The sequence below is a fragment of the Ovis canadensis genome, chromosome 3 (genome assembly GCF_042477335.2).
Source record: "Ovis canadensis isolate MfBH-ARS-UI-01 breed Bighorn chromosome 3, ARS-UI_OviCan_v2, whole genome shotgun sequence".
In the NCBI taxonomy this organism is placed as follows: Eukaryota; Metazoa; Chordata; class Mammalia; order Artiodactyla; family Bovidae; genus Ovis; species Ovis canadensis.
Window position 1 is genome coordinate 138,207,144 of NC_091247.1, and position 22,714 is coordinate 138,229,857.

Genomic DNA, 22,714 nt, shown 5'->3' on the forward strand with positions numbered 1-22,714 from the left:
GAGCACCCCAGGCCTGGGGAACGATGGCCCGGACCAAATACAATACATGAAAAAAAATAGAAATATAGCGATTCAAGTACTGGCTTCTCTGAAGAAAGGAGAAAAAAAAATCACATTTGTGTGTGTCATTTATTTCAGTTGCGCTGGGAGAAGAGAACGCGGTTTCTCTCCCCGCCTCCTCCTCCTCCTCGCTGGGTAGAACTAACTCTAAAACACCAATTTCTCAACACTGAACCCTCCCAAATAGCAAGAGTTTTCCTTTTCCCCTTCCCCCTTTTTTTTTTTCCTTTTTAAACCGATTGGCTTTTCTCTATCTTGCTCTTTCCTTTTTTCTTTCAGTGCTGTCTCCCGCCTGGGCTGGGGTATTTTGTGGGTTTTTTGTTTTGTTTTGTTTTTCCCTTGGCTGTGCGAGGCAGCAGGCTGGGGCAGGGTTTAGGATTGCTCCTTGTCGGTTTTCTCTTTATTCATCTTTTTCATCTTCATCCTCCGATTCTGAAACCAGATTTTGACCTGCCGCTCGGTGAGGTTGAGAACCCGGGCCACCTCGTACCGACGGTCCCTGGTTAAATACATATTGAAGAGAAACTCCTTCTCCAGTTCCAGCGTCTGGTACTTGGTGTACGGGCAGCGCTTCTTCCTCGTGGAACGGGCGTGAATCCAGTTGGCCACGGGGTTGCCTGGAGGGCCAAACACAGGCAGGGGTCAGTGGAGCCCCTTTCCAGCCCAGGACCCCTGCCACCCCATCCCCAGGCTCAGCCAGGCTCCCCAAACCCAATAATTGAACCTGAATTTGGACACATTTTGCTTTAGGAATTCCTCCCCCTTACTGCTTTTGCAATCTCCCCCCTCCCTATCTTTCCCCTCCTCAGTTTCCAGCACCTAAAACTATAGGAAATCGAAGCTATCAAAGCCTCTACAGTCTGGTCCTCCTCAGCTTCAAGAGTAGTAATTCGAGAATATCCTCATAAAAAGTCCAAATTCCCAACCGTTTCATAGGCCCATAAACGCTTCTCTCTCTTGTTTTTTATTTTTATAGCAAGGTCTCTCTCCTCCCCACTTCCCTCCTCCTCTGCCCCCTCCCATCCTCCCAGCCCACGACCAAGTCCTGAAATTTCAGCAGTTCTATTTCCTGACCCTGAGAGTCCCCAAGCCCCTCACTACCCTCTCCAGCGCCCCATCTCCGCTCTCGGAATTCAACCCTGCTGAGGCGAATTCTCAGGGTGATGCTGGGATGGGAAAAGCCTTTCTCCTCTCCCCAGGGAGCTGCTGGCCTTGGGGACAGGCTCCCCTATATCTTAGCTTCCCTCTTTGGCTTCCAGTGCCCCCTCCTCCTGCCAGCCCCAAGACAGGCTCTGCAGGAGCCAAGCCTCCAATTTCAGGTTTATGGGAGTAGCTGAGGGCAAGGAGGGAAGCCTTCAGAGGGGTATAATTAGGCCCTGGCCCCTGATGGGGCTGCAGGAAATCCTTTCCTGCAGCCCCCTCCTGGGTCTCCCCCAGACATTTCCTCACACCCAGGGGCTGCACCCCCTCCTCCTGCTGTTTCCCCTTCTATCTTCTTTCTGGCCCTGCAGCTCTCACCTGTCCCCCTCCCCCCAAAAAAACCTACCCTTGCCTTTCTCTGCAATACTCAGAAGGCTCCCCTTTCCCTGATTGGAGTGTGTGTGTGTGTGTGTGTGTGTGTGTGTGTGCAATTCTCTAATCTGGGGAGATGCTTCTCCCCACTCCTTCTCCCTGACCCCCATTCCCATCCCTGTCTCCTGCAGAGCCTTAGAAGAGGGCTCTCAAGTTTAAGGAGACTGGGACCCCTCTTCTCTCCCTCAACTCTGCAAGTTCTGATCCCTCCAAGTTCCCAGGCTGAGAAAGCCCTCAGACCTCTCATCCAGGGTTCCTGGGGGAGAAGCCCATGGACCTTGTTTTATGAATCTCTAGTGGGGTGAGGACCCCCACACTGCCTGGGAGGTAGGGGTGACTTTTCTCCTTGGGGTTATTTCCTCTCTATCCCCAGTGTCCTCCTCATCTCTCCCCCATCTCATCCCAAACCATAAAATGAACCTCGCCCCCACCCTATCCCCTGCCCCTGCCCGCATTTCCGAAAGTAGTGACTGAGCCAAAAACCCTGGGCTGGGGGTGTGGGAGCGTGGGTCTCAGGAAAGCCAGCTCCTGGGAGAGGAGCCCCCCTCAGCCTTCTCCCAACCTGGCTCCCTGGGCTCCCTTCTCAGACCTTCCTGCCCCTGAAAGCTCCCCAAGGTAATTCGCTTTTATTGAGTCCTCGCCCTCACCCCTCTCCCGCGCTCCCTGCACCGCTCCAAGGGGCTGTAATCCGCTCCCCCCGCCTGGCCTCCCCTCCCCTCCCGCGCGGGTTGTAAAGGAAAATTGCTCCCAACTTACTGGGGTCCAGGTCGGCCTTCTCCTCTTTGTGCTTGCTGCCGGCGAGGGCGTCCGCCTCGGGCGAGGGCAGGGTCTGCGGGGCGCGGTCGCGCAGCTCCCCGGGCGAGCCGTACATGTAGTCCGGGTAGCTGCGGCCGTCGCCCGGGCCGCAGTCGGCGCGGCGCCCGGGGTAGGCGTCCGGCTTGAGGGCGTAGTGACGGCCCCCGGCCGGGAAGCTGGGGAAGGAGACGGCGCCGGACAGCGGCTCGAGCCAAGTCCGCATGTAGCGCGTGTCGGCGCCGAGGTGGGGCTGGGGGCCGTACGGGTGGTAGACCACGGACGACTGCGAGGGCACGGGCGCCCACGACGTGCTGAACACTGCCGGCTTGGGCGCGAAGCTACAGGACGGAAAATCGCTACAGTCCGGCACCAAACCGCTGGGTCTGGCGGCGGCGGGGTGAGCCCCTGTGGCCGGAAACCTGGACGCTAGGAGGTCTTCATTGTCGTGAGAGATGAGCGAGTCCACGTAATAGTTACTGATGGGCCCCGTCGCCGACATCGTAACAGGGTTTTACATACATAAGATTATTGTATGAACTGTATATGTACTTTTTATCTGCTCACAGAACAATCAAGGCAGGTAATTATTTTTCCAGCCTTTTCCCCGCAGCTCATTGGCTCCCTGGCCCCCACGTGATCGTATTTACCCAAAAATACGGCGCGGATCAATGCGCAGGGGCTTTTTTTCCTGGCTTTTTTTTTTTCCCCTTCTCCCACCCCCTTCTCTCTGCTGATCCCCGCGACCTGCGTTTTCCTGGGGGTCCGCAACTCTGGACCCAAGGACCCGCCGCCCCCTCAGGACAACTCGCATCTCAGCACAGAAGCCCCTGCCGGTGTCCACCCATAAGCAGATGGCCTCCGCCCCCACCCCGGGAGAATTTCTTAATGGGGTGCCAATGCCAGTCCCCGAAGCCAGGGTTCCCAGACCCTCGGGGCTGAGCTGGGCGCTGGAGCCCCGCAGGGGCGGAGAGGCCGGCCGAGGTAGGTGGAGGAACTATTTCTTGACGTAATCCGTCTCTGTCGGTCCCGACGCTCCCGCAGTCTCTGCGCGAGCCGAGATCAGCGATTGTCAGTTCGGAACGTGGCTTTTAAAAATGCGTTTTTAAATAGTGTGTATGTATGTATTTCTTTCTGGAGCAGCAGCAGCGAGGGAGGGAGAGTGGGAGGGGACTGGGGAAGCTGGGGTGGAGGGAGGGAAGGAGGGAAAGGGGAGCGTCCTTCTGCCACTGGCCAACTCAGCCCCCCAAATCTGGGGCAGGGGAAGCTTGGGGAAGGTGGCCCAAGGGTAGGAGGGGTAGGACCTCGGGACCTTATACACCTCTGCCACCAGAAGTCCTCTCTTTGCTTTGGCACAGATATGCAAACGTCTTTATTTTAAATTTATTGTCTGTATCTTTATCTTTCTTTGCCAGCCTGAAGAAGTGGAGGAGAGATCTACACAACTTCAGTGGGGTGTCCCCGTCCCGTCTTCCTGTTCGCCCTCTTTTGCCCTCAACTCCATCTCTGAGACATCCTACCCTCCCCCCAAAAAAAGAAGTCACTACCGGGGCTCTGTCTGCAGAGAGCCAGGGTGAGAGCGGGCAAGGCGAGAGAGCGACCTCGGTCGTGGGCAAGTAGCTTGTTTTTATGTCCTTCAATAAAATTTTTATGAGGATCATTTGATTGTTCATAAATGTGTCTTTCATTAAATAAAATTGTAGGCTGTTTTTGGAACAAAAAAAGCTATGAAGGAATGGGAGAAAGCAATTTCTTTGGAGTCAGACACAGGAATTCTGGAGGGGGCAGTGTGATGGCAGGGAAGATGACACAACTTGGATTCCTCCCCCCTCAGTAAGTTGGTTGCTACCCTCCTCCTTGAATTTGGGGTTCATTGCCCAGCCCTATGCTTTCCATCAGACTGTCCCATGGTGGTTTAGCAAAAGTGGGCAAAGGCAAGCAGGAAATTCTCAGTGTGGGTGCAAGAGAGGGGCAAGGAAGTTGGTGGGGGTGGGGGAGAAGAGCAGGTGATATCCCCAGAGACACAGGGCAGAGTGAATTTGAAAGAGGGGTGCAATTTCAGGGTCAGCAGGGAATAGTCCAGTTTTCGCCAAGGGAAACAGGCAGGAGCTGAGGCTAAGACACAGGCTCTGAGGCAGCAGAGAAGGACAAGGTTTCTCAGACTGGAGATGTCTGCTCTTCTTTTCCATTCCTGTCCTCAGGAGGGGACCAAACACCAGGGGTTGTGGGAGGGGGGCGGAGGCTGCTTTTTTCCTGCATCTCTGTCAACCTGTCTCCTCTAAGGAGAAGGGCTAGAGAGAGGTGTTCCAGAGACTGCAATGTGTGTGTTTGGGAGAAGGGGGGGGTGAGGAAAGTTGAGGGGGGAGGGTCTGTCTGCAGCCCGCAGCACTGACCCCAGCCTTCCAGGCCCCCACCCCAGTCCCTGCTCCTCCCCTTCTCGGGTTCTCTCCTTTTCGGTCTAGCGGGGCTGGGATTTCGACGCATGGGGGGGGACGTGAGAAGTACCCGGCTGGGGAGAGGCAACCCGGGGCCTCAGCCTCTTCACCCTCAGCTCTGATTATCTTCTACTCCCCCTCGACTGGACTGGTTTTGGAAAAGTCAAATTACAGCAAGAAACAGAATATCTCTTTGGCCTTGATGGAGCTGGGTTAGCTGTCAATCAAAAATTCTCCCTCACTAGTTCAAGGAAAAGACTGCAGGTTACAGTCCCCCTGCCTAGGCTTCCTCCAAATCCCCAGTGCCATCAGCACCTCCCCCCCAGCCCTGGCGGCGGGGACCCTGCCTGGTTCTTGGGTGGCTGCTGGCAATGCTGAGCAGAGCCGCCGAGCGTTCAGAGGGCCCGGGGCCAGACTGTGACCAAGAGGACATCAGGGGACAGAGCCTGAGAGAGACTGAGCCCGAGACAGTCTGCGACAGCAAGACTGAAGCACGGCGCCAGGTCCCCAGAGAGGAAGGGAGGAAGGAAGGAGGGAAAGAAAGAAGAAAACGGATTAGAATAAAAGAAAGGGAAGAAAGACAGAAAAGAGGGGAGGCAGGATGAAAAGAGAGGGAAGAGCAGGGAAAGGAAGGCATGCAGAGAGAGTCGGAGGAAGGGCGGCGACAGGCAGGCAGGACGGGGCAGGGCGCGGGCTGGCTGGCCGAGCAGCCGTGGCATTGTGCAACCCGCTGGCTGGCCGGGGCCTTTGCCGCGGGACTGGCTCTGGGCGCGGCGGCCACTTCTGTCCGGACACAAAGGAGGAAGAGGCCTCCTCTCCTGCCCCTCCCGGGCGACCTGCTGAGGTGGGGACACCAGGCCTCTAGGATATAGAACCCTATCTCGGCCCAGGCAGCTACCCAGGCAGCTGGGAGCTGAGCCACGCTCTCAATCAAGGAGCAAAGAAGACAGGATGAAGGAGAAGGTTTCAAGCCCGCCGGCTCCTCCTTTTTGTCTTCGCCAGGGGACAGGGCCCATGTGTCCCTACCTCAGTCTTCCTAGAAGGAAGCTGCCCCCAAAGCCTCTCTCCTATGGGCTTCTACTATTTGGGAAAGCCCCCCCAGACACAGTGGCTGTAAACAGATGCCCCTTTCTCTCCTACCCAGCTTAGCCACCACCTTCTTTTCAACTCTTGAGCAGCCTGCCCACCCGGCAGAGGCAGCAGCAGTGGGGCAGCCAGGATCACCAGGCCCACGCTCTCTGCTGCCATCAAATTCCCTGTGAGACTGAGGGGAGGTTGTCGCCTTCGTTTCAGAGCATGAACTCAGACCCTCCCCACTCAGGCACAGACACAGCTGTGGATCTGGAAGCAGGCCTCACCCATAGCCCCCTCCCCACCAACGCCCCATTTTGCCTGGGCCTTGCTAAGAGAGGCAGCCTGGGGGAGGGGGGCTGGAAGAGGCTGAGAATTCCTGAGTTCACCAGGCCACCAGGCGAGGTCCCTCGGGTTCCACAACTACATGTGGATGGTACCCCATCCTCTGCATTTGGAGGTGGGGTGGCAGGTCAGAGCTCTGAAGCAGACCCTGGGGCTCTCCCCAAATCCAGACCTGGAGGGCACAAGGATGTGGAAGCACCAAGAAGGAGGAGTTTGTCTTCCCAGGTTCAGTTAAGCCTGCCAGGTTCCCAGACTCCCTCTCACCCCCACCACTCCCTTCAATTTTCCTTATCACCGATGGGGAGCCCGAGGGACTGGAGGCCACTGGGAGTCCCTGTTGGGAGATGGGAGGACTCCAGCTTTAGCTAGCAGCTGTGCATTCACTGTGGTTCTTAGAGCTCTCTTCTGACCCCAAAAGACGGCACTGGGCAGAGGAGAGCCCCCTCAGGGGGAGGAGCACCCTGACTACATCACCTCAGACCTGGACAGCTGGGATCACAATCAAGCTAGCACCACCGTGGGCAGGACAGACAGACAGAAAGACAGGTTAGACTGATCCCCTCCCCTGGCCCTGCACCTCCCTTTTAGTGATTTAAATTCCCTCCGGTTCAATCCACACCGTCAAGTTCGGATTATATTTAAAACAGGCTTTCTCCCCGTCCCCCAGCGGGTCATTCCCGCAGCCGCAGGCAGGGCGCCCGCTCCCGGCTCGTCAGCACCCGCCTGCGCGGAGGAGGCCCTGCGTGCTCCATTTGCTTTCGTTTTCCTTCTCCCCCTGAAATGGGCTCAGTTCACCTCTCCGCTGCCCTCTCCTCCTCCCCGCCCCCTCCTCGGTTCCCCACTCCTTTCCCCCCTTTTCTCTCCTGATCCCTCTTTGTTGGGAAAAACACACCCACACACACAACTCCTCCTAGCTCAGGCCTGCGCTGGAAGCAGAAACTGAATTCTCCTGGCCCGCCGCGAGGAGACCAGCGTCTTGCCCCCACCCCAGGTGGGTATCCGGGATCCCTACACACCAGGAGTCCAGCCGCTAAGCCCAGCAGGAGTGAAACCCCCAGGGCCTGTGAACGTGGCCCTCTCAACGCCACGGCCTGCATTCCCTCCGGCCCCCTGCCCTGCGCCCCGCAGCAAACGGGGCTATTTCCGCTCCCCCAACCCGATCTGATTTCCCAGCCTGGGGAGTGGCTGGAGGGGGAGCGGCCCCAGAGCTAGGGGTGCTCTCCGCCTGGAGCCCCCCGTGGTCCTGGGCGCCTGGTTACCTGATCTTTGTGTGATGTATGTGTCGCAAGGAAATTTGCAGTGACTTTGGAGCCCAGACTGAGGAAGCGGAGGTGGCGAAAGGAGAGACAATACGGGTTCGAAGTACAATTAAGGAGCCAGAGCCGCTAGTCTCTTCCCCCGCCCTCCCTGCCAGACTAGGAGCTGTCTGGCCTCAAACCTCAGGGCAACCCGCGAACCTGGAGCCGGAAACTCAGCCCATGGCGGAGGGAACCAGAGGTTCTGGCGTCCAGAAAGCAAGAGGAAAGCGCCCTCCAACTTGGGAGCCCAGCCACCAGCCCCACCGAGTCGCCGAGAATCCAATGAATGAAAGTGCACATTCCGACGAATTTTTCCCGATTTTTTTCAGCCTTTGGCTGGACAGCCTAGGGTTTAGGACGTCTCAGATGGACAGACAGACAGACAGGCAAACCGCATCTCCGGAGGCAGACAGACTCACAACATGAGTGTGAGTCTGAAATCAAATACAGGTTCAACATTCCCCAGGCCTCTCTGCCAGGCCGGGAGGGCGCCGATCTCCCTACCTTCTCTCCCCTCCAGGGCGTCCGGCAGAGACCCAGAAGACTCAGTCCCTCTGGCTTGGTCCAGTCCCGCCTCGGGAAGCGCCTTCGTTACCTGCTCCTCGGCTCCCCACGGCCACAGATGCAGGGCAGCCGCCTCCGCCGGGGGAGGGAAGCCCCGGCCACCGCAGCCGCCGCTGCCCGCCCTCCTTCCCTCCCTCCCTCTTCCTCGCCCTCCCTCCCTCTCTCCCTCCCTCGCGCGCCGCCGCTCGCGGGGCCCTCCCGCGGGCAACCTGTTCTGGACCAAATCCAGGTATCTCCGAAAGAGACAAAAAAGAAAAGACCTCTGATGTAGAAAAGAAAGAAAGACCCTGAACTGCATTTATTTTTCACGCTCTGACCATTGGTCGGCCTCAATTCAGGCGTCCTGGGCCCGGCCCTGCGGCTGCAGAGGTGTGCAGGCCTGCTGCCTCGCCCACGCCGGCCGCCGAGCCCCGCGCGCTGCGCGATCCACACTCTGGGCCGCCGCCCCCCGGCAGCCCAAACACCAAGCAGACCTCAAGGTCCTTCCTACAGACTCAACATCCGGTTGGCCGCCTCGCCGCTGGCCTCTCCGCCGGGGAGCCGGCTCCGCTCCATCTGCGGCCAAAGTCCTCACACAATCCACCTTGTCCGTGTTCTCGGGGCCCGGCCCGGACACCCTTCCGAGCCAAGGCGCCCGCTGACCACCCTCGGGCCGCGGCCCTGCCCGGGGCTGCACACCTCCTCCCCTGCACGGGACCCACACAAAGCCCAGTGTCCCGACGCCCCCACCCGCAGCCCCTTCTCCCCGGCCCCGCTGCCCTTCACCTGTTCTCAAGAAGGGCCGCATCTCCGAGCCAGCCGAGGCAGGGCGGTGGGCCGGGCCGGAGGGTGCCCGGGAGCCGAGGTCCCAGGGAGGCCACAGATGATCCGCCGCCTAAGCCGGAGCCCCCCGCAGCCGGCGAGAGATCTCAGAGACCAAGGCTCTCCTTGGCAAGCTCTTGCCTCTTCCTCCTTCTCCCGCAAGTCTTAAACACTTACACGCCGAGAGTTCAGCTCTATAAATCCTGCTCCTCTTTCCCATATCATAATTAAAAAAAACCAGTAGGGGAGGTTTTAACTTTTATTGCGATTTCTGGAGTTGGGCTGCAGAGCATATATTAAGTTTACGCTTATGCGCTCTCGGCGGGGAGGGTCCTTTAAGAAATAAAAATCCATCTTAATATCCACAGACGAGAGAGATAATTTTTTCCCTCCTCTTCACGCTGTTTCTTTTGAAGACTCCCCTCCAGCGAAGCGAATAAATAATCACCATCGCCTTAGCCATGATCCACGGCCCCAGGGCCCCGCGGTGGACCCTGGCCACCAGACTGGCCCTCACCTTGGCCCTGTGAGAATGCACCCCACTCCCCAGGATATTGGGGGGGGACACCCAGACCCATGGCTCTGTGGCCACCCCCCTATAAGCCCACCAGCTCTGAAATGGAAATTGGGGCTGAGAGACCCAAAGCACAGAAGTCGTTCATTGGTAAATTTCGGCCCATCAGGGACACTGTCTCAAAGCCAGGCACTCCTGAACACCCCGCCCCTGCCTGGGACTCCCTTCACTCCAGCTGGCCCCCGGCTTCTGACAGCCTGAAAACTCAGAGACTGCCAAGGGCTCCCAAACCAGGGAAGCCCTTGCCTGCCTCGCACCAGCTGGCCTTCCTCTCTGAAAACTTCCCCATTTCCCTGGGAGCCATAGGGCGATTTGAGCACTTCCTTCCAAGGGAAGAGATTTTTTTTTTCCCCCTTACAAAGGGCTGGGGGACAGACAGAAAGACAGACTGACAATTTCAGCTGGGGAGAAGGGAGGCTCTATTACTATTCTCTCCTCTAATCTCCATGGGATCTCTTTGTATAAGAGAGAGAGAAAAATACATGAGTATGCACAAAAATATATACAGGGGATCTGGGAAAGCCTGGAGGAGGCAGAGATATAGAAATAGAGACCCACACGCATGCAAGGTTCAATATATCCCCCAGCAGACAACTGCGTTAATAAACTTCATGGATATACTGTGTTACAGGGACATGACTTTGTTTCCCTGTCTGAAAGTTTCTAATGTTTTAATAATCATAATAATTCCAAAGTAAGAGAACCAAGAACCTGTCCTTTGCCTTTTGACTTTCTCTTTCCCAGTTTGGAGCAGGGGTGTACCTCTCCATTTTCCGTGACCCTCCCCATTTTTCTCTGCAGGCAGAGAAACCTGTTTGGAGAGCCCTCTCTCTAGCAACCAGGACCAGAACTGAGGAACCAGAGGGGACAAGGAGGGGAAGAAGCTTTGCAAAGTTGCACACTGCTCAATGCCCCTTTACTCCAGGTCCTCCCCTCCTCCCTGGCATCAGCCAACAACCTCTCCAACAATATGATAATGGTGGGCGCTGGCAGCCTCCGTTCACCCAGACCTTTCCACACAGTGCAAAGACAAGCAGCTGCCTGACAGGCACAGACACAACAGACCAAGGCCTACAGGCAACAGACAGCTAGAAAGAGACCAGAGCCAGATTCTTGCCCTGATGTTTCCCAGTAGGGTGTGTGTGGGGGGTTTCTACTTGGACTTGATGATTTTCTTCTAGCCTACTAACACCCTAAATATGCCCTTCTCCTGGGGATGGGGCTATACAAGAGGAAGAGGAGATGGCTGAGCTGGCGCTCAGAGTTCCCCAGCTCCTGGGACCCCCCACGCACCCCACTTTTCTAAGAAGCTCCAGCCCCAGTCGACTGGAGGCAGATTTTTTTTCCTTGGGGGTGGCAAGTGGGAAAAGCTAACCCTTCAAAGACTCCTTTCTATTTCTGTGGTCTTCCCTCTTCTAATCATCCTGCCCCACCCTGCTACCCAGCTGAGCTGGCCCGCCAGGCCACCTCTTACTCAAATTCCTGAATTTCCTTGGAATTGGTTAGACCTCCTTTGTCTGTCTCCATCAGCTGGGCCCAGGAAACAATAGCTGCAGGAAAAACTCCTCTTCCTCAAGCATGGGGATTGGGACAGGCTGAGTGGACGGGATAAACTGGGGTTCTCCAGACTTGTTGTGTGGCTCCACTCACAGCTTGCCCTCCTTGGTCTGTACCCATTTCGCCCTGTCTAGGAGGGGGCCTAGGGAGCAGTCCCACTGGGGAGGGTAGGGGCGGGATAGGTGGGTTGGGGCCCTCGACGATAACCGACTGATGTAACTCAGGCAGTTTCTTGTTGCCGAGTTCAAAACTCAATCCCAACAACATGAAACTACCTAAGCCACAGATCAGCTGAGCGAGCAGGGCGGGAGATTCAGCTTTGCATCTATCGGGAGGAGAAGGGAAGGGGGTTGGGGAAGGAAGAAATTCAGCCCCGTCCCCCTTTCCGCCCCCACAACCTCCCTAAGGACTAGAGGGTAGACTTTGGGTGGCTGGGTGGGCAGGGGGTCTGACTGCCTCATCAGCTTCTGGTCTAAGCAATCGCTCAGGGAGACCCTGGTGAATGGGACCTCAAGCCGCCAAACCCCCGCCCCGCCCCCAGCACCGCAGTGGGGCTATCCCCTGCCTCTGGCCCTGGCCCTGGGGGAGGCTGGAGTGTCCTTCCACTCTCGGGCTGGGTCCCCTGTCTTGCCCTTCTGGCTCTCCTGTGCTCTCCTCCTAGGTTTCCTCTGATCCTCTCCGTCTCTCAGCTGAACTCTGGCTTCCCTTCGTCCGTGTGTGTCCGAACCACTCCAAAGCCTCTTCCAATCAGGCCACTTGCCTGGCAAAACCCCACAGCCAGAGCGAGTGGGGACCGAGAGCCTAGCTAAGGCTCACATCTAAACCAGCAGAAAGCAGGAGAACCTAAGCTTCAAGCTCCAACCCTCACCAGCCCATCCTCCTTCTGCCTCCCCCCAGCAGACGACCAGACTGAGCTACATCAAGACCCATGTGTCGAGCTCCAGGCGACCCTGAGTGACCGAGTAAAGAAAGAAGCCAAAACCCACCAATTTACTCCTTTCATTGCCGAACCCCAAGCCAATGGGTCAGGGAAGGGGAGCTTGTGGCCACTGCCCTCCGCTTCGAGCCGCCACAGGGCAAGCCTGGGCTCCCAGCAAGCAAAGATGCCCAGAACACCTTCCACCCTGCTCTGCCCAACGCGCGCTGGGCACCTGGGGACGCCGCTAGTCCCCACTCCGCCGCCAAGAGAAGAACAAGAAACCGCTTCTCTTACCTTGTCGCTGCCTCCTCCTCCTGCCACTGCCCGCGCTTCTGCTGCTGCTGTCGAGGGGGGGGGGGCTCAGCTCCTCATCCCCCTCCGGCGGTTAAGTTTATTCCTCTCCTTGGATAGGTGGGGGGCTCTTGGGGTTCCCCCCAGCAGCAGTGGGGTGCGCCTGGCCCAGCACCCCAGGCAATGGGATCCGTCTGCTCCTCAAGATTGCAGTTTGCTTTCTGCCTCTTTCCCTCCTCCAGTCACCTTTAAATGCATCTTTTACTGCAGCACCACATTATATTTGCAGATCATAAAATCCACCTCTCGCGCGCACCAAGACCGTCCTGACATTACTGTTTTATGACCTTGACTTATTGTGGTCACCTGGATAATATTTAAATCAACGTTATGGTCTCTCACTTACATTAAACCCGCCAAGAGACGTTCTAGAAAGGCTCTAGGAGATGAGTCGAACACAAAACACACACATCCACACACTCAGCCTCTTTGGGGGGAGGGTGTCGCTAAAAAAAAAAAAACACTAAAAAACAAAAAAACCACCCATTTGAGGATTACGATTCTGGAAATTTATTAGGATTTTTTTTTTCTCCATTAAGGAAGCTACATGCAAAAGATACAACATACAGAATATCTTTAAATAACACAACTCCCAGACAGGGACAGGGTAATATTTGGGGGAGGGGCATTCTGTCTTTGCTTCTCTATGTTCTATTTTTAATTTAAAAATTGTTTTTTGTTCCTCTGAATGGAATTTCTGAGATGGCAGTGGATGGAGGATGTAGAGGTGCTGGGAGGATGGGAGAAAAGCAGAAAGCAGTACAAATACGAGACTTCAAGCAGATTCTCAGAGCGACTGGGAGGTAAAGACACAGAGAGGGTTTGGCAGAGGCGCTGGACGCTACAACAAACACACAAACACTAGCTGAACTTTCCAAAACGTCTATTATTCTAAGGAGGAAATGCAGCAAGGAAGAAGCGATTCTGATTCTGACTGTGCTCTGTGAGATTACAGACCTTCTCTGGTTGATTTTTTTCCCCCCTATAATCGGGTGGATTCGACCTTAACTTTGCCTGGAGAACAGGATGCTATGTGTGAGTGCGTGCATGAGTGAGGGGTTGACACACACACCAGCCACACTCCCACCCTCATCTATGTGGGCACACCACACCCCACACCCCAGCACCCCATTTCTCATGCTTTAGGTGGACGCATCTTCGGAGCACGAACCATAGGTCCCTTGGAAGGAGAGTCTGAGGTCTTTGCCTTTTTTGCAGGCGTGTTGCATTTATACTCAGGGAGGAAAAAAAAATATACCACCAGGCACAAAGGGAGGAGGGGCGGGGAAAGGAAGGTGGGGGGGAGAGAAGGGAGGGGGAGGGGTGGCCCCCCGAGCTCAGGTGAAATTAAAATTGGAGGTCAGTTCCCGGATCCGATTCTCTCGGTTCATTTTCTTGAGTTTCATTCTGCGATTTTGAAACCAGATTTTGACTTGTCTGTCTGTAAGGTTAATGGTCTTGCTAATCTCCAGGCGGCGCTCTCGCGTCAAATACATATTGAACAGAAATTCTTTCTCCAATTCCAGCGTCTGGTGTTTAGTATAGGGGCACCTCTTCTTCCTTCCGCTCTTTGCTGTCAGCCAATTTCCTGTGGTGTTTTCTGCCTTTATCTCCTCTGTTAAAAATAACATTATTTACATAAGTATCCCTGGAAGAGGCAAACCCTCGCAGCACTGCAGCCTCAGCCAGCTTGCTGTGGGGGTGGCTGACGGAGCCCAGGGGAGCTGCTCTCGCCCCACAGGCCTGGCTGGTGGGGTCCTCTTGGGTTCAGGGCTTTTAGAATTTCTCTGGGGTCTAAACTTACAGTGAAGAAAGACAGAAGGTACTTGCCTCCAACGTGTCTATTAAATTTAAATCACCCCAGTCCACCTTGACTTAGCAGGTTCTGAGTACTCCCGCTCTCTCTCAGCTTGCTGACCCTGGTGGGCTCTCTAAGCCCCACCAGACCCTCCCTCCTCTCTGTTCCCTTCCAGCTCTGGGAAAAAAACCCAACCAGAAGGAAAGGTGTTTTCCAGGCCTCAGACTGGGTAACAGAGGCCACCCCGCTGCCCTGAGCAATTCCCGGAGAGCTTTGGCCCCTTTCAACTCAGGGCAGGTAGGTTGCCCCAGTCTCTGCAGCCAGAGGCCATTGCAGCCGTCTCCGAATTCAGAGTCAGACCCCCAGCCCTGACTCCCACCCCAAGTGACACAGAGCGACTCTGCCCCCACTGGATCTCCCATAGCCAGCCTTTCCTCTCCTGGCTGTTTTCCTCCCTGAGGCAGGGAGCTTGTGCAGGCAGCAGAGGTCAGGGGCAACAGCTCTGGGGCATGCTGAGGGGTCCTCAGACAACTGCCCTAGCCAGAGACCTAAGGTCAAGGGAGAGAGATCCTGAGGAAATGCAGCCTCCTGAAAATCTCCTGCCTCGTCTATGCAGATCTGCATGTGTGCATACACATGTGCATTTCTGCAGCGACACACATTCCTCCTCATATGCACACACAGGGATATGCACATGTGTGTCTATTTATATTAGGAGATATTCTAAATATACTGTTTATTTCCCTTTCCCTCATGGATAGCTTCTTCCCCTGGCACACATTCTCGCTGAAATGAACCTCATGCAGCAGAAGGGACCTTGGCTATCTTTTCCAGGGAGAAAACCCAGAGTCCAGAGACCCGAGAGGGACACCAAGCAAAGGACTCTGCTGATGCCTCTGTGCTCTATCCCCCTCTATGCCCAATGAAACTGCCAGGTTCCTGGATCTTATCTTGATGTGGAGTGGGGTGGGGGCGCTAGGGGAACCAGGAGGCACCAGAAAAATGCAAACTTGAGGCTCTAGTTTAAAACACTTGAATGTCCTTAATTTTGCTCCCACCTCTGCACTTGCAGCCTCCTTCCAAATTGTTCAAAGGCTCTCCACATATAACTCTGTGCTATTGATTTTTTAAACTGGGGTTTAGGGGAAGGGGAAAAATTACAAGTGCGGAAGTCTGGCCCAAAGCTGGCTTGCCTCTGGCCTGGTGGAGGTACCAAAATGGGGGATGGAGGCAAGAAGGGCACAGGCAGAAGGCAGAGAGGGATTAGTTGGGGCTGGAGGGTTTAGATGGTGTGGGGAATGGCAGGAGAGAAAGGAGAGTCTATCGGGCATGGGGGCAATTTGAGCTAGGAGGTGGGCTTGTTAACCTTGACTTTGCTTTTGGTGGGGCTAGAATGCAGCTTTTCCTATCCTAAATCTGTACCTCAACCAAGCCCATGGTGTGGGGAGATGGTATAAAATTAAACTTCTGTGCTGCACACGTGCCACCACCAAGGCTTTGCGGGTGTGTGTGCCTCTCTCCCCCTCACCTTCAAGAACACACCGGTGCCCATCTTCTGGCCAGGGTCTCCATGGGCTGGTTTGCCAGGGCCCACCTTTGATTTGCAGAGGAGACCCAAGAGGGCGAGGCTCTGTCCTCACCCTCTGAAAGAGTGCGTGTGCATGTATGAGAGGGCATGTGTGAGTGTGTGTGAGTGTGACACAGGTCGCTGCCAGGGATGCGTGTGCACCGCATCCATATACAAAGCGCCACAAGACCCAGGCCGCCCTCAGTCTGCTCAGTTCTCACTATTTCATCTGCCTCTGCACCCAAAAAGCCTTTCTTACACACAGCCTCCAGCAGTCAGTGCCATGGGGAGCAGTTTATCCGCCCCCACCTCCTCTGCCAGTTGGGCCTTTTCTGATGCTTTTTGCTCCAACTTTTCATGGAAAACCCCCTCAGCCTCCCTCCACTGCTCCCTTTTCCTTTACATTTTCTCCAGGTGTCAGAGAAGGGTCCTGAAGGCCCTCAGCTCCTTCAGCAGAAATGAATCTTGAACTCTGAGCTTGAACTCTACCTAGGCTTTCCCTCGCCAACCAAAATCACAATGAAATCCAACTAAAGCCACACTCCCTTGCAGGAGAAAACAGCTTACTATGCACACAATTTCCCAACCACTCATTTGTAGGCTGCTTTTGGAAACCAATGGGAAAACTACATTTTAAAAAATGCAACTAGAAAAAAAGGAAAAGAAAAAAAATTTCAAAGGGAAGACAAAAAACTTAACATTCCAAATGCCCTGTTCCAACGCCATAGGCGGCCTAGGCGTCTGGGGGAGGGAGGGACGCAGCGGGCAGCCCTTCACCTCCACCTCTTCCGGCCCCAGCCCTGCTGCCCGAGGCCCCCGGCCGAGCCAAAAACCGCAGGAGCCCAAACCACACGCAGGAATCAGATCCACAAACAACAAATCGCGCTTCGCAGGAAACATTTTCAACTGGGAAAACGCAGTAAAGCGAAATCCCCCTTCTCCCAAGCTTCCCTTAGTCTCTGGCCCAAGATCGCCATTTTAAGCTTTTTTGCAAGCTTCTGACCTGAGGGGGGATATCAGCCCCCCAACACAACAACGTAGAGCAAGCAAACCAAAGGCAGCACACACCCAGGCGCGGTCACCCGCCTTGGGCAGCACAAGGCGCCCGCAGGCTGCCCGCGGTGTGCACCACCCCGGTCTCGGCGCCCACCGCCGCTGCCGGCCTTGCACCTCCACTTCGCCGCTTACCTTCCCCAGCCAAGTGACGCGCCACCAGCCTAGCGCTCAGCAGACACGAGTCGCAAGCTGGGGTCGCATTCCCAAGACCGTCCAGGGCCTCCTTGGCCCAACCCTCTCCCTGCCCTCGCCCGGGGCCACGAAGACCCAGTGCCCGAGCGTCCCAGCCGGACCACGGCCCAGGCGGCCTTACCTTTTGCTTCGTTATCGGAGGTGTCTGGGCTGGAGTCGGCGGTTTTGGCCCGATCCTTTTCGCTCTCCAAGGGGCTGCCTTTGGGGCCTGCCAGGTTCTGCTCGGTCTTGATCTCATTGGGACTGGGGGTCTGGCTGTCGGACTTGGGGGTCTCAGGGAAACTCACTTTACCCCCGAGCTGGGGAGACTCCAGATGTTCGGCGCGCGGGTTGAGACTAGCCCGCTGCTCGAAAGGGGCTTCGAAGTCGTTGGCCCCGGCACAGTGGGGCGGCTTGTCCAGCGCGGAGTAGCTCGGGCTGGCGCGATAGTAGCTGGGCACGGGCACCTCGTGCTCCCCGAGGCAGGACTCCTGCAGAGGGTGGGAGTAGAGAGCTGCCTCGGGGCCACTTTTCGCCCGCTTCTCTGCGCTGTACATGCAGCAGACATTCTCCTCCTTGACACTAGGTGGGTAAGAGCAGGAGGACAGCGGCCTGCCAACAGGTTGTTCCAGGCGGTAGGCGGCTTTGGGGTCGCCCCAGGAGTCCAGCTGCGAGAGGTAGGACGGGTAGGTGTTGAGGGCGAGGTTGGGGCTGTTGCCCTCGTCCCTCTTGGAGAGCGAGGGCGCGAGCCCGCAGCCCCTCATCACCCCGCAGTTGAAGTCACTCCCAGATTGCATATACATGCCTGCGCTCCGGCTATAGCGCTCTCCTCCGCCCGGCGCAGCCAAGGGCTCCGCGTATGAGTTCGGAGTTACATTGCGAGGGCATGTCATTTTCAGAGAGAGGGGTTTTTAAGGAGCAATACTACAGCGGAGGAGCTGACATCTTTTTTTTTTCCCATCCGGGAGGGGGGGCGGTTGAAGGGGCGGGAGGGAAAAGAAGGGGAGGGGGGGAAATATCAGCTCCATAATTATCCGCGCATTCGAGCCTCACCATGTGACGGCTAGACCAATGGGATTTGAAAATGGCCTTGATGATTCAGACGGCCGTGACGTCAGCGGGGTCAAGTTGTCGGCAAGCGGAGTGCGCAGCATGGAGTAACAGCGCCACCTAGCAGCCGCCTCGGGGTAGGGGCGCCGGAGCCCTTCCCCGCGAACAAAGGAAGGGCCCCCGGGGCGACGAGGGCAGGAGGGAGGTAGAGGGGGGTGCGGGGGTTCTAGGGAGAATGGGGTTTGCTTACCCGGGAACCAGCCTGTAACTCCTGGGGAGAGGGGGGCGGGAGAAGGTGGGGGGAAATGCGAGAGAGAGTGAGAGCGAGGCAACTCAGGGCTCAAAACAGTCAAATTCAAATTAAAAGGTCAAGACACGATTCAGGTACTTCTTCCCCTCTCCTCACCTCTTTGCCTCGCCTTGGCCCCCGCCCCCACTTCTTCCCTTGGGATGGGAGTGGGGTGAGGTTTGGGGGAGGGCTCCTGTGGGCAGAAAAAGGGAGAGAAAAAGTTAAGGACTCCCGAACAGAACTAAAGTTTCTCCTCTCCTGCGTCCTCCTTCGTCGAGCTCCTTCCTTGGGGCTTAGGAGTTCAGCTCGGGACCGCCTGTCATGGAAGTTGGTTGAGTCGCCAGTTCCCTGCGGGGATTGACGGGGAGTTCCCAGTGTCTGGGCCAGGCCAGGGAGGGGTCAAGACGGCTTTAGGGCTGCGTGGGCGAGGGAGGTTCCGAAGGGGTTTAGGGGTCGCGGGAGGAAGAAGCCGGCAACCCAAAGCGCCGGCACCCCAACCGGGGAGTGCGGCCTGGGCCTGGCTGGGTGGGCGGCTCCGGGGTTATCAACTCAGGGGCTGCAAGGCTTTGGCCTTGGAGCTGGTTCGGCTGTTTTGCTCCGAGCCCTACCGGCCCTCGCTTTCCAGTTGACCTTGCCCCCCATGAAAACAGGGAATATTCCCAGAGATAAAGAGGGAACCCTCGGGGCCGCCTCGAGCGGCTTGGGGGGGAGTCACGTATCAACCGGGAAACGGGAAAACAGAGGCGACGAAACCCGACCTAGAGAAGTATCCTTTACGGAGCCAAGGAGCTGGGGGCATTTTTGAATGGAGCAGAACGAGACTATTTTTGTAATTGTTATTTTATTTTTTTATTTTTATTTTTTATAATAAGGGGAAGCGAGACATAAGAGACAAGGTATGTTTCAAATAGTTCTTTCCGTTTCTTCATAGCCTTTCTCCCAAAGCGAACTAAACTCTCTACCCCTTCCTCAGGAAACGGAATCTGGAGAATATTTTGTCTTTCCGGTGGCCTCACATTTCCCCCGGTGCCGAGCCTCGGGTTTCGATTTTCCAAAGGACTGGAGCCGGGCCGGGAAAGGGACCTGAGCCCCGGGCGCCCTGGCGTGGACTGAGGAGACTGGATCGCTTCTAGGGAGGCCCAAGCCGGCGGCGGCTGCTAGAAGACGACTTCGGAAAGAAATCCGCGATTTCTTGCATCCAGAGGGCGAGAGAGAAGGCTCAGGGGTTCTTGAACCCCAGGAAAAACTGGAAGAAAATGTTTGTAATGCCAAGGGAGATTTAAAATGCTTTCGTGTTTTCATTTGCAGGGGTCGCAGTGGACTCGGTACAGGGAGTTGGCCCGGGCAAGGTTAGCCTGTTTAGGCCCCAGATGAGACTTGGCCGGCCGGGGCGGCAGTCAATCCAGGGAGCCATTTGTCCCACCACCCACCCCGCGGGAAACGCGGAGACTTTATAGCCACTCTGTTTGTATTATCTGCATAAGTCTTTCCCCACCAGTTTGATCGAAACTGTTCGCTTTTACGAGGACCCAACGAAAATTCCCCGTCATATTTATCAGCCGAGGATAAAAATTTAGTATGGGAACTGATATTTCCTCATTTATGGGGCGATGAAATTAAAGACCAAAGCAATTGAGAATTATATGGCTTTGGGGGGTTCCCTCCCCCCTCTTTCACGTCTCCTTTATTTTCCTGCCTGGTGTGCCTGTCCCTGGAGTTTGATATCCCAGTCCCTTGCCCTTGCTCCCCATTTTGGGGGTCTGCTGGGCCCTGTCCCCCACACCCAGGGGCCGCTTGACCACCTCAGGCTTTTCGTGGTCTTTCTCTCAGTGTTGGAAGCTGGGGGCCGGGACATCATTCCCTGAGCCTCTCTGCCCAGGCCGGGCTGGTATCCGCTGGGGTTGTGGAAGGTTTCCAAGAGCCTTGAAGGGGAAGGGTGTGAGCCTAGCCCGAGAGGGGGCGAGGGAGGCGGCAGAGTGAGGGGGACAAACTCCAGATAACCTCTCAAAAACATCCAGCCCCACGGCTTAACCTGGGGAACCAGCTGGAGGGAAGCAGACTCACTGGGCCTCGTGACCTGTCTCCCAGACCAACCTGACCCTGGTCCCAAACCCACTCCTTACCTCAACCCCGGGTGGGGACAGAGTCGCTTTCAGAATCCTCGGTATTATTCATGGAAATAATCCCCCCGGGGTAGAAGGAACTTCCCACCTCCACTCCCACCTCCTCACAAGAACGAATGGTGTTTAAAGTTGAAATAATTAGAAGTATGATAAACACGGCCCATTAATGAAAAAAGAAATCAAATTCATCAGCCTAAGTGGGACCCCCGGTGGGACAAATGTTTGCCTTTAATTACGCAGGATAAACGCAAACCCAGAGCTGTTAAACAAGGACCCGAAGCCACAGACTTGAATAACTTGTTGGGTTATTGCAGACTTGGGTTTCTGCCCCCAATGGAGGCAAAAAGAAGGAAGATGCACGGGTGAGAGCGGGGAGAGGGGGCGGCTGTGTGGGTCCGGGTGTGGGTCCTAGCCCTGCCCCCTTGGGCTCTGTCGAGCAGAGGCCATTTCAGTCCTATAGTCCGGGCCTGGCGTTCAAAGGCATTCAGGCTGCCACAGCCACCCCGCCTGCCACCGCTGCCAGGCGCCCATCAGCCCAGCCCCACGGGGCCTAGAGCCTCAGGCCTGCACCCCTAGGGAACTGGATTGGGGTCCAGGAGAAGTCTGTGTTGCTAAAATCACTGTTAAGTCATTTACCCAACTTTCTGGGAAAGTGCCGCGTCTATGCCTGACTCCGGATTGCCCTCTTCTTGCCTCAGCTTAGGGATGCGAAAATTCAGGGCCTTCAGGCCACAGTGAGGGGGCTCAGGCTGCACCTATGTTTTGACAACCCCCCCCCCACCCTCACCCCGAGTGCCTTGGCCCCTTGCGCCCTTCTTCCCAGTACCCGGACCCTGGAAAGGGCACCAGGGATGGGAGCTGGGCCTCCTGCTGCCAGTGGGACTGTGACCAAGGGAGAGGTGGAGGGTGCTCCTCACATTCCAGGGTGGTCGGCGGGTTCCAGAGGACAGGCTGAGGGCTGGGGCGCTAGGGGTCCCCACGTGGAAACAGAAGCAGGAAAAGGTAGTGCTCAACGAACAGAAAGGAACCTCGGCTGCTTTGCCCGCTCTAGCCTTCAAAACGCCCCAGAGGCACCCTGATTCCTCCAGGGAAAATTAGCAGAGTCTCCTCACCAGGTTAAGGAAGTCTTCTAGGAAATTCCAAAGGCGAAGTGAAACAAAAATAAAATGTCTCTCCATTTAGGATCAAATAATAAAATAATTATACAGTGTGTGTGTTGAAATCTCTTCAAGCGAAATGGAAAACAAAATCACACCGGTGGTGAAAAGTGCAGAGTTTTTTCCCCGCTTGTTTTGGAGGCCCAAATAAATCAATCTCTTCTCAAAACTTGAAGGAGAGATTTGCTTTCTTCCTTAACACCGACCGGGCTCTGCCCGGGCTGAACTGGGAGCAGAGAAATCTCAGGCAAAAGACAGAGTGCTTAGAAGCTCCTCAGCATCCCCCCACCCCCAAACGGATTTTCAAACAGGTACAAGAGGCAAGTGGGAGGCCGAGGACGAGGACGCATGGAGGGGCCTCTGATCCACCCCTATCTCCTCGCCACACCGGCAGCCCAACCATCAGGGTTGCTCTCACATCTGGACATTGTACACGTTTGCACGCAGATGCTATGGAGGTTACCGCCTAGACACGTGTCTGACTAGGCGCTTAATTGTATGCACAGGGCCACACAGTCACTGTTACACAAAAATGTACTCCCTGCGATTCCCGCATCCCGAAGTCTGATAACCAGCACAACTGCTTTCTTGCCTCGCTGAAGCCAGCTAGTTATTTAACTTTGCCTCCTGAATTGAAACCAGACAGCAAACACATCCAAGAGAAGCTTTAGGAGGAGGACGGATGGGAGGATGTCTGTGGAGGGGGAAGACTTGCTCCCCACTTTATGGTGTGCTCCCAAGTTACCCAGTAAGTCGGGTTTCCAGCCCGAGTCAGGTCTGCTGTCGGCCCGGCTTACTCCAGAGTATCTCGCTCTTCCCTTACCGGCTAAATTCCTTTTTGAAGATCTTTGTTTTCCGTCTTCCTCCCCACCCCTTTCTTTCTTTCCCCATCTTCTTCCTTTCTCGCTATATTCACTTCTTTCTCTTTTTCTCTGGAATCCATTTGTTTCCTTCTCTTTTTCGGATTCTTTCTCTTAATTGTCGTCCTTATTTCTCTCTTCCTTCTTTACTATACAATTTATTCTTTACTCTTCTTTCCTCCTCAATGCTTTCCTTTCCTTTGACTTTCTCCCCCAGCTCTTCTTACTTTTCTCTGTTGCACCCAGCGGCCCAAGATGGGGAGAGCACCAGGCTCCGTAGCATCCCTCCCCAGCCCCGCTGCTC

The 22,714-nt window shown here is 55.7% G+C and overlaps 4 protein-coding genes and 2 long non-coding RNA genes across 7 annotated transcripts in view; 2 read left to right on the top strand and 4 right to left on the bottom strand.

Annotated features, from left to right (window-relative positions):
• The window catches only part of HOXC4 (homeobox C4), a 59,885-nt gene extending 51,748 nt beyond the window's left edge, over nucleotides 1–8,137 (bottom strand). Inside the window, exon 1 of the mRNA XM_069580696.1 lies at nucleotides 8,078–8,137. The gene's annotated coding sequence lies outside the window, so the exon portion shown is untranslated. The remainder of the gene's footprint in view (nucleotides 1–8,077) is intronic.
• HOXC6 (homeobox C6) overlaps nucleotides 1–8,278 on the bottom strand; it is a 35,549-nt gene extending 27,271 nt beyond the window's left edge. Inside the window, exon 1 of the mRNA XM_069580706.1 lies at nucleotides 8,078–8,278. The gene's annotated coding sequence lies outside the window, so the exon portion shown is untranslated. The remainder of the gene's footprint in view (nucleotides 1–8,077) is intronic.
• Nucleotides 111–5,779, bottom strand: HOXC9 (homeobox C9). Its single transcript, XM_069580698.1, has 2 exons — nucleotides 2,389–5,779; nucleotides 111–677 (listed from the first exon to the last, which is right to left on the bottom strand). Exons 1-2 carry the CDS (start codon nucleotides 2,924–2,926, stop codon nucleotides 433–435), a joined length of 783 nt encoding a protein of 260 aa, XP_069436799.1. The 5' UTR covers nucleotides 2,927–5,779; the 3' UTR covers nucleotides 111–432.
• Nucleotides 6,592–9,305, top strand: LOC138435727 (uncharacterized). The gene is made up of 4 exons (XR_011255206.1): nucleotides 6,592–6,821; nucleotides 7,190–7,266; nucleotides 7,903–8,001; nucleotides 8,094–9,305. It is a non-coding gene; the product is annotated as an uncharacterized lncRNA (long non-coding RNA).
• A 3,520-nt stretch (nucleotides 9,306–12,825) lies between these two features.
• Nucleotides 12,826–17,900, bottom strand: HOXC10 (homeobox C10). Its single transcript, XM_069580709.1, has 2 exons — nucleotides 17,074–17,900; nucleotides 12,826–13,954 (listed from the first exon to the last, which is right to left on the bottom strand). The coding sequence occupies exons 1-2, from the start codon at nucleotides 17,822–17,824 to the stop codon at nucleotides 13,677–13,679; spliced, it is 1,029 nt and encodes a 342-aa protein (XP_069436810.1). The 5' UTR covers nucleotides 17,825–17,900; the 3' UTR covers nucleotides 12,826–13,676.
• Nucleotides 17,901–18,071: 171 nt separating this feature from the next.
• LOC138435730 (uncharacterized) lies at nucleotides 18,072–19,912 on the top strand. 2 transcript variants are annotated; one of them, XR_011255209.1, is made up of 3 exons: nucleotides 18,072–18,365; nucleotides 19,143–19,166; nucleotides 19,244–19,912. It is a non-coding gene; the product is annotated as an uncharacterized lncRNA (long non-coding RNA). The 2 variants fall into 2 exon arrangements; XR_011255208.1 differs by lacking the exon at nucleotides 19,143–19,166 and having other exon boundaries at nucleotides 18,116–18,365.
• Nucleotides 19,913–22,714: the final 2,802 nt, after the last annotated feature.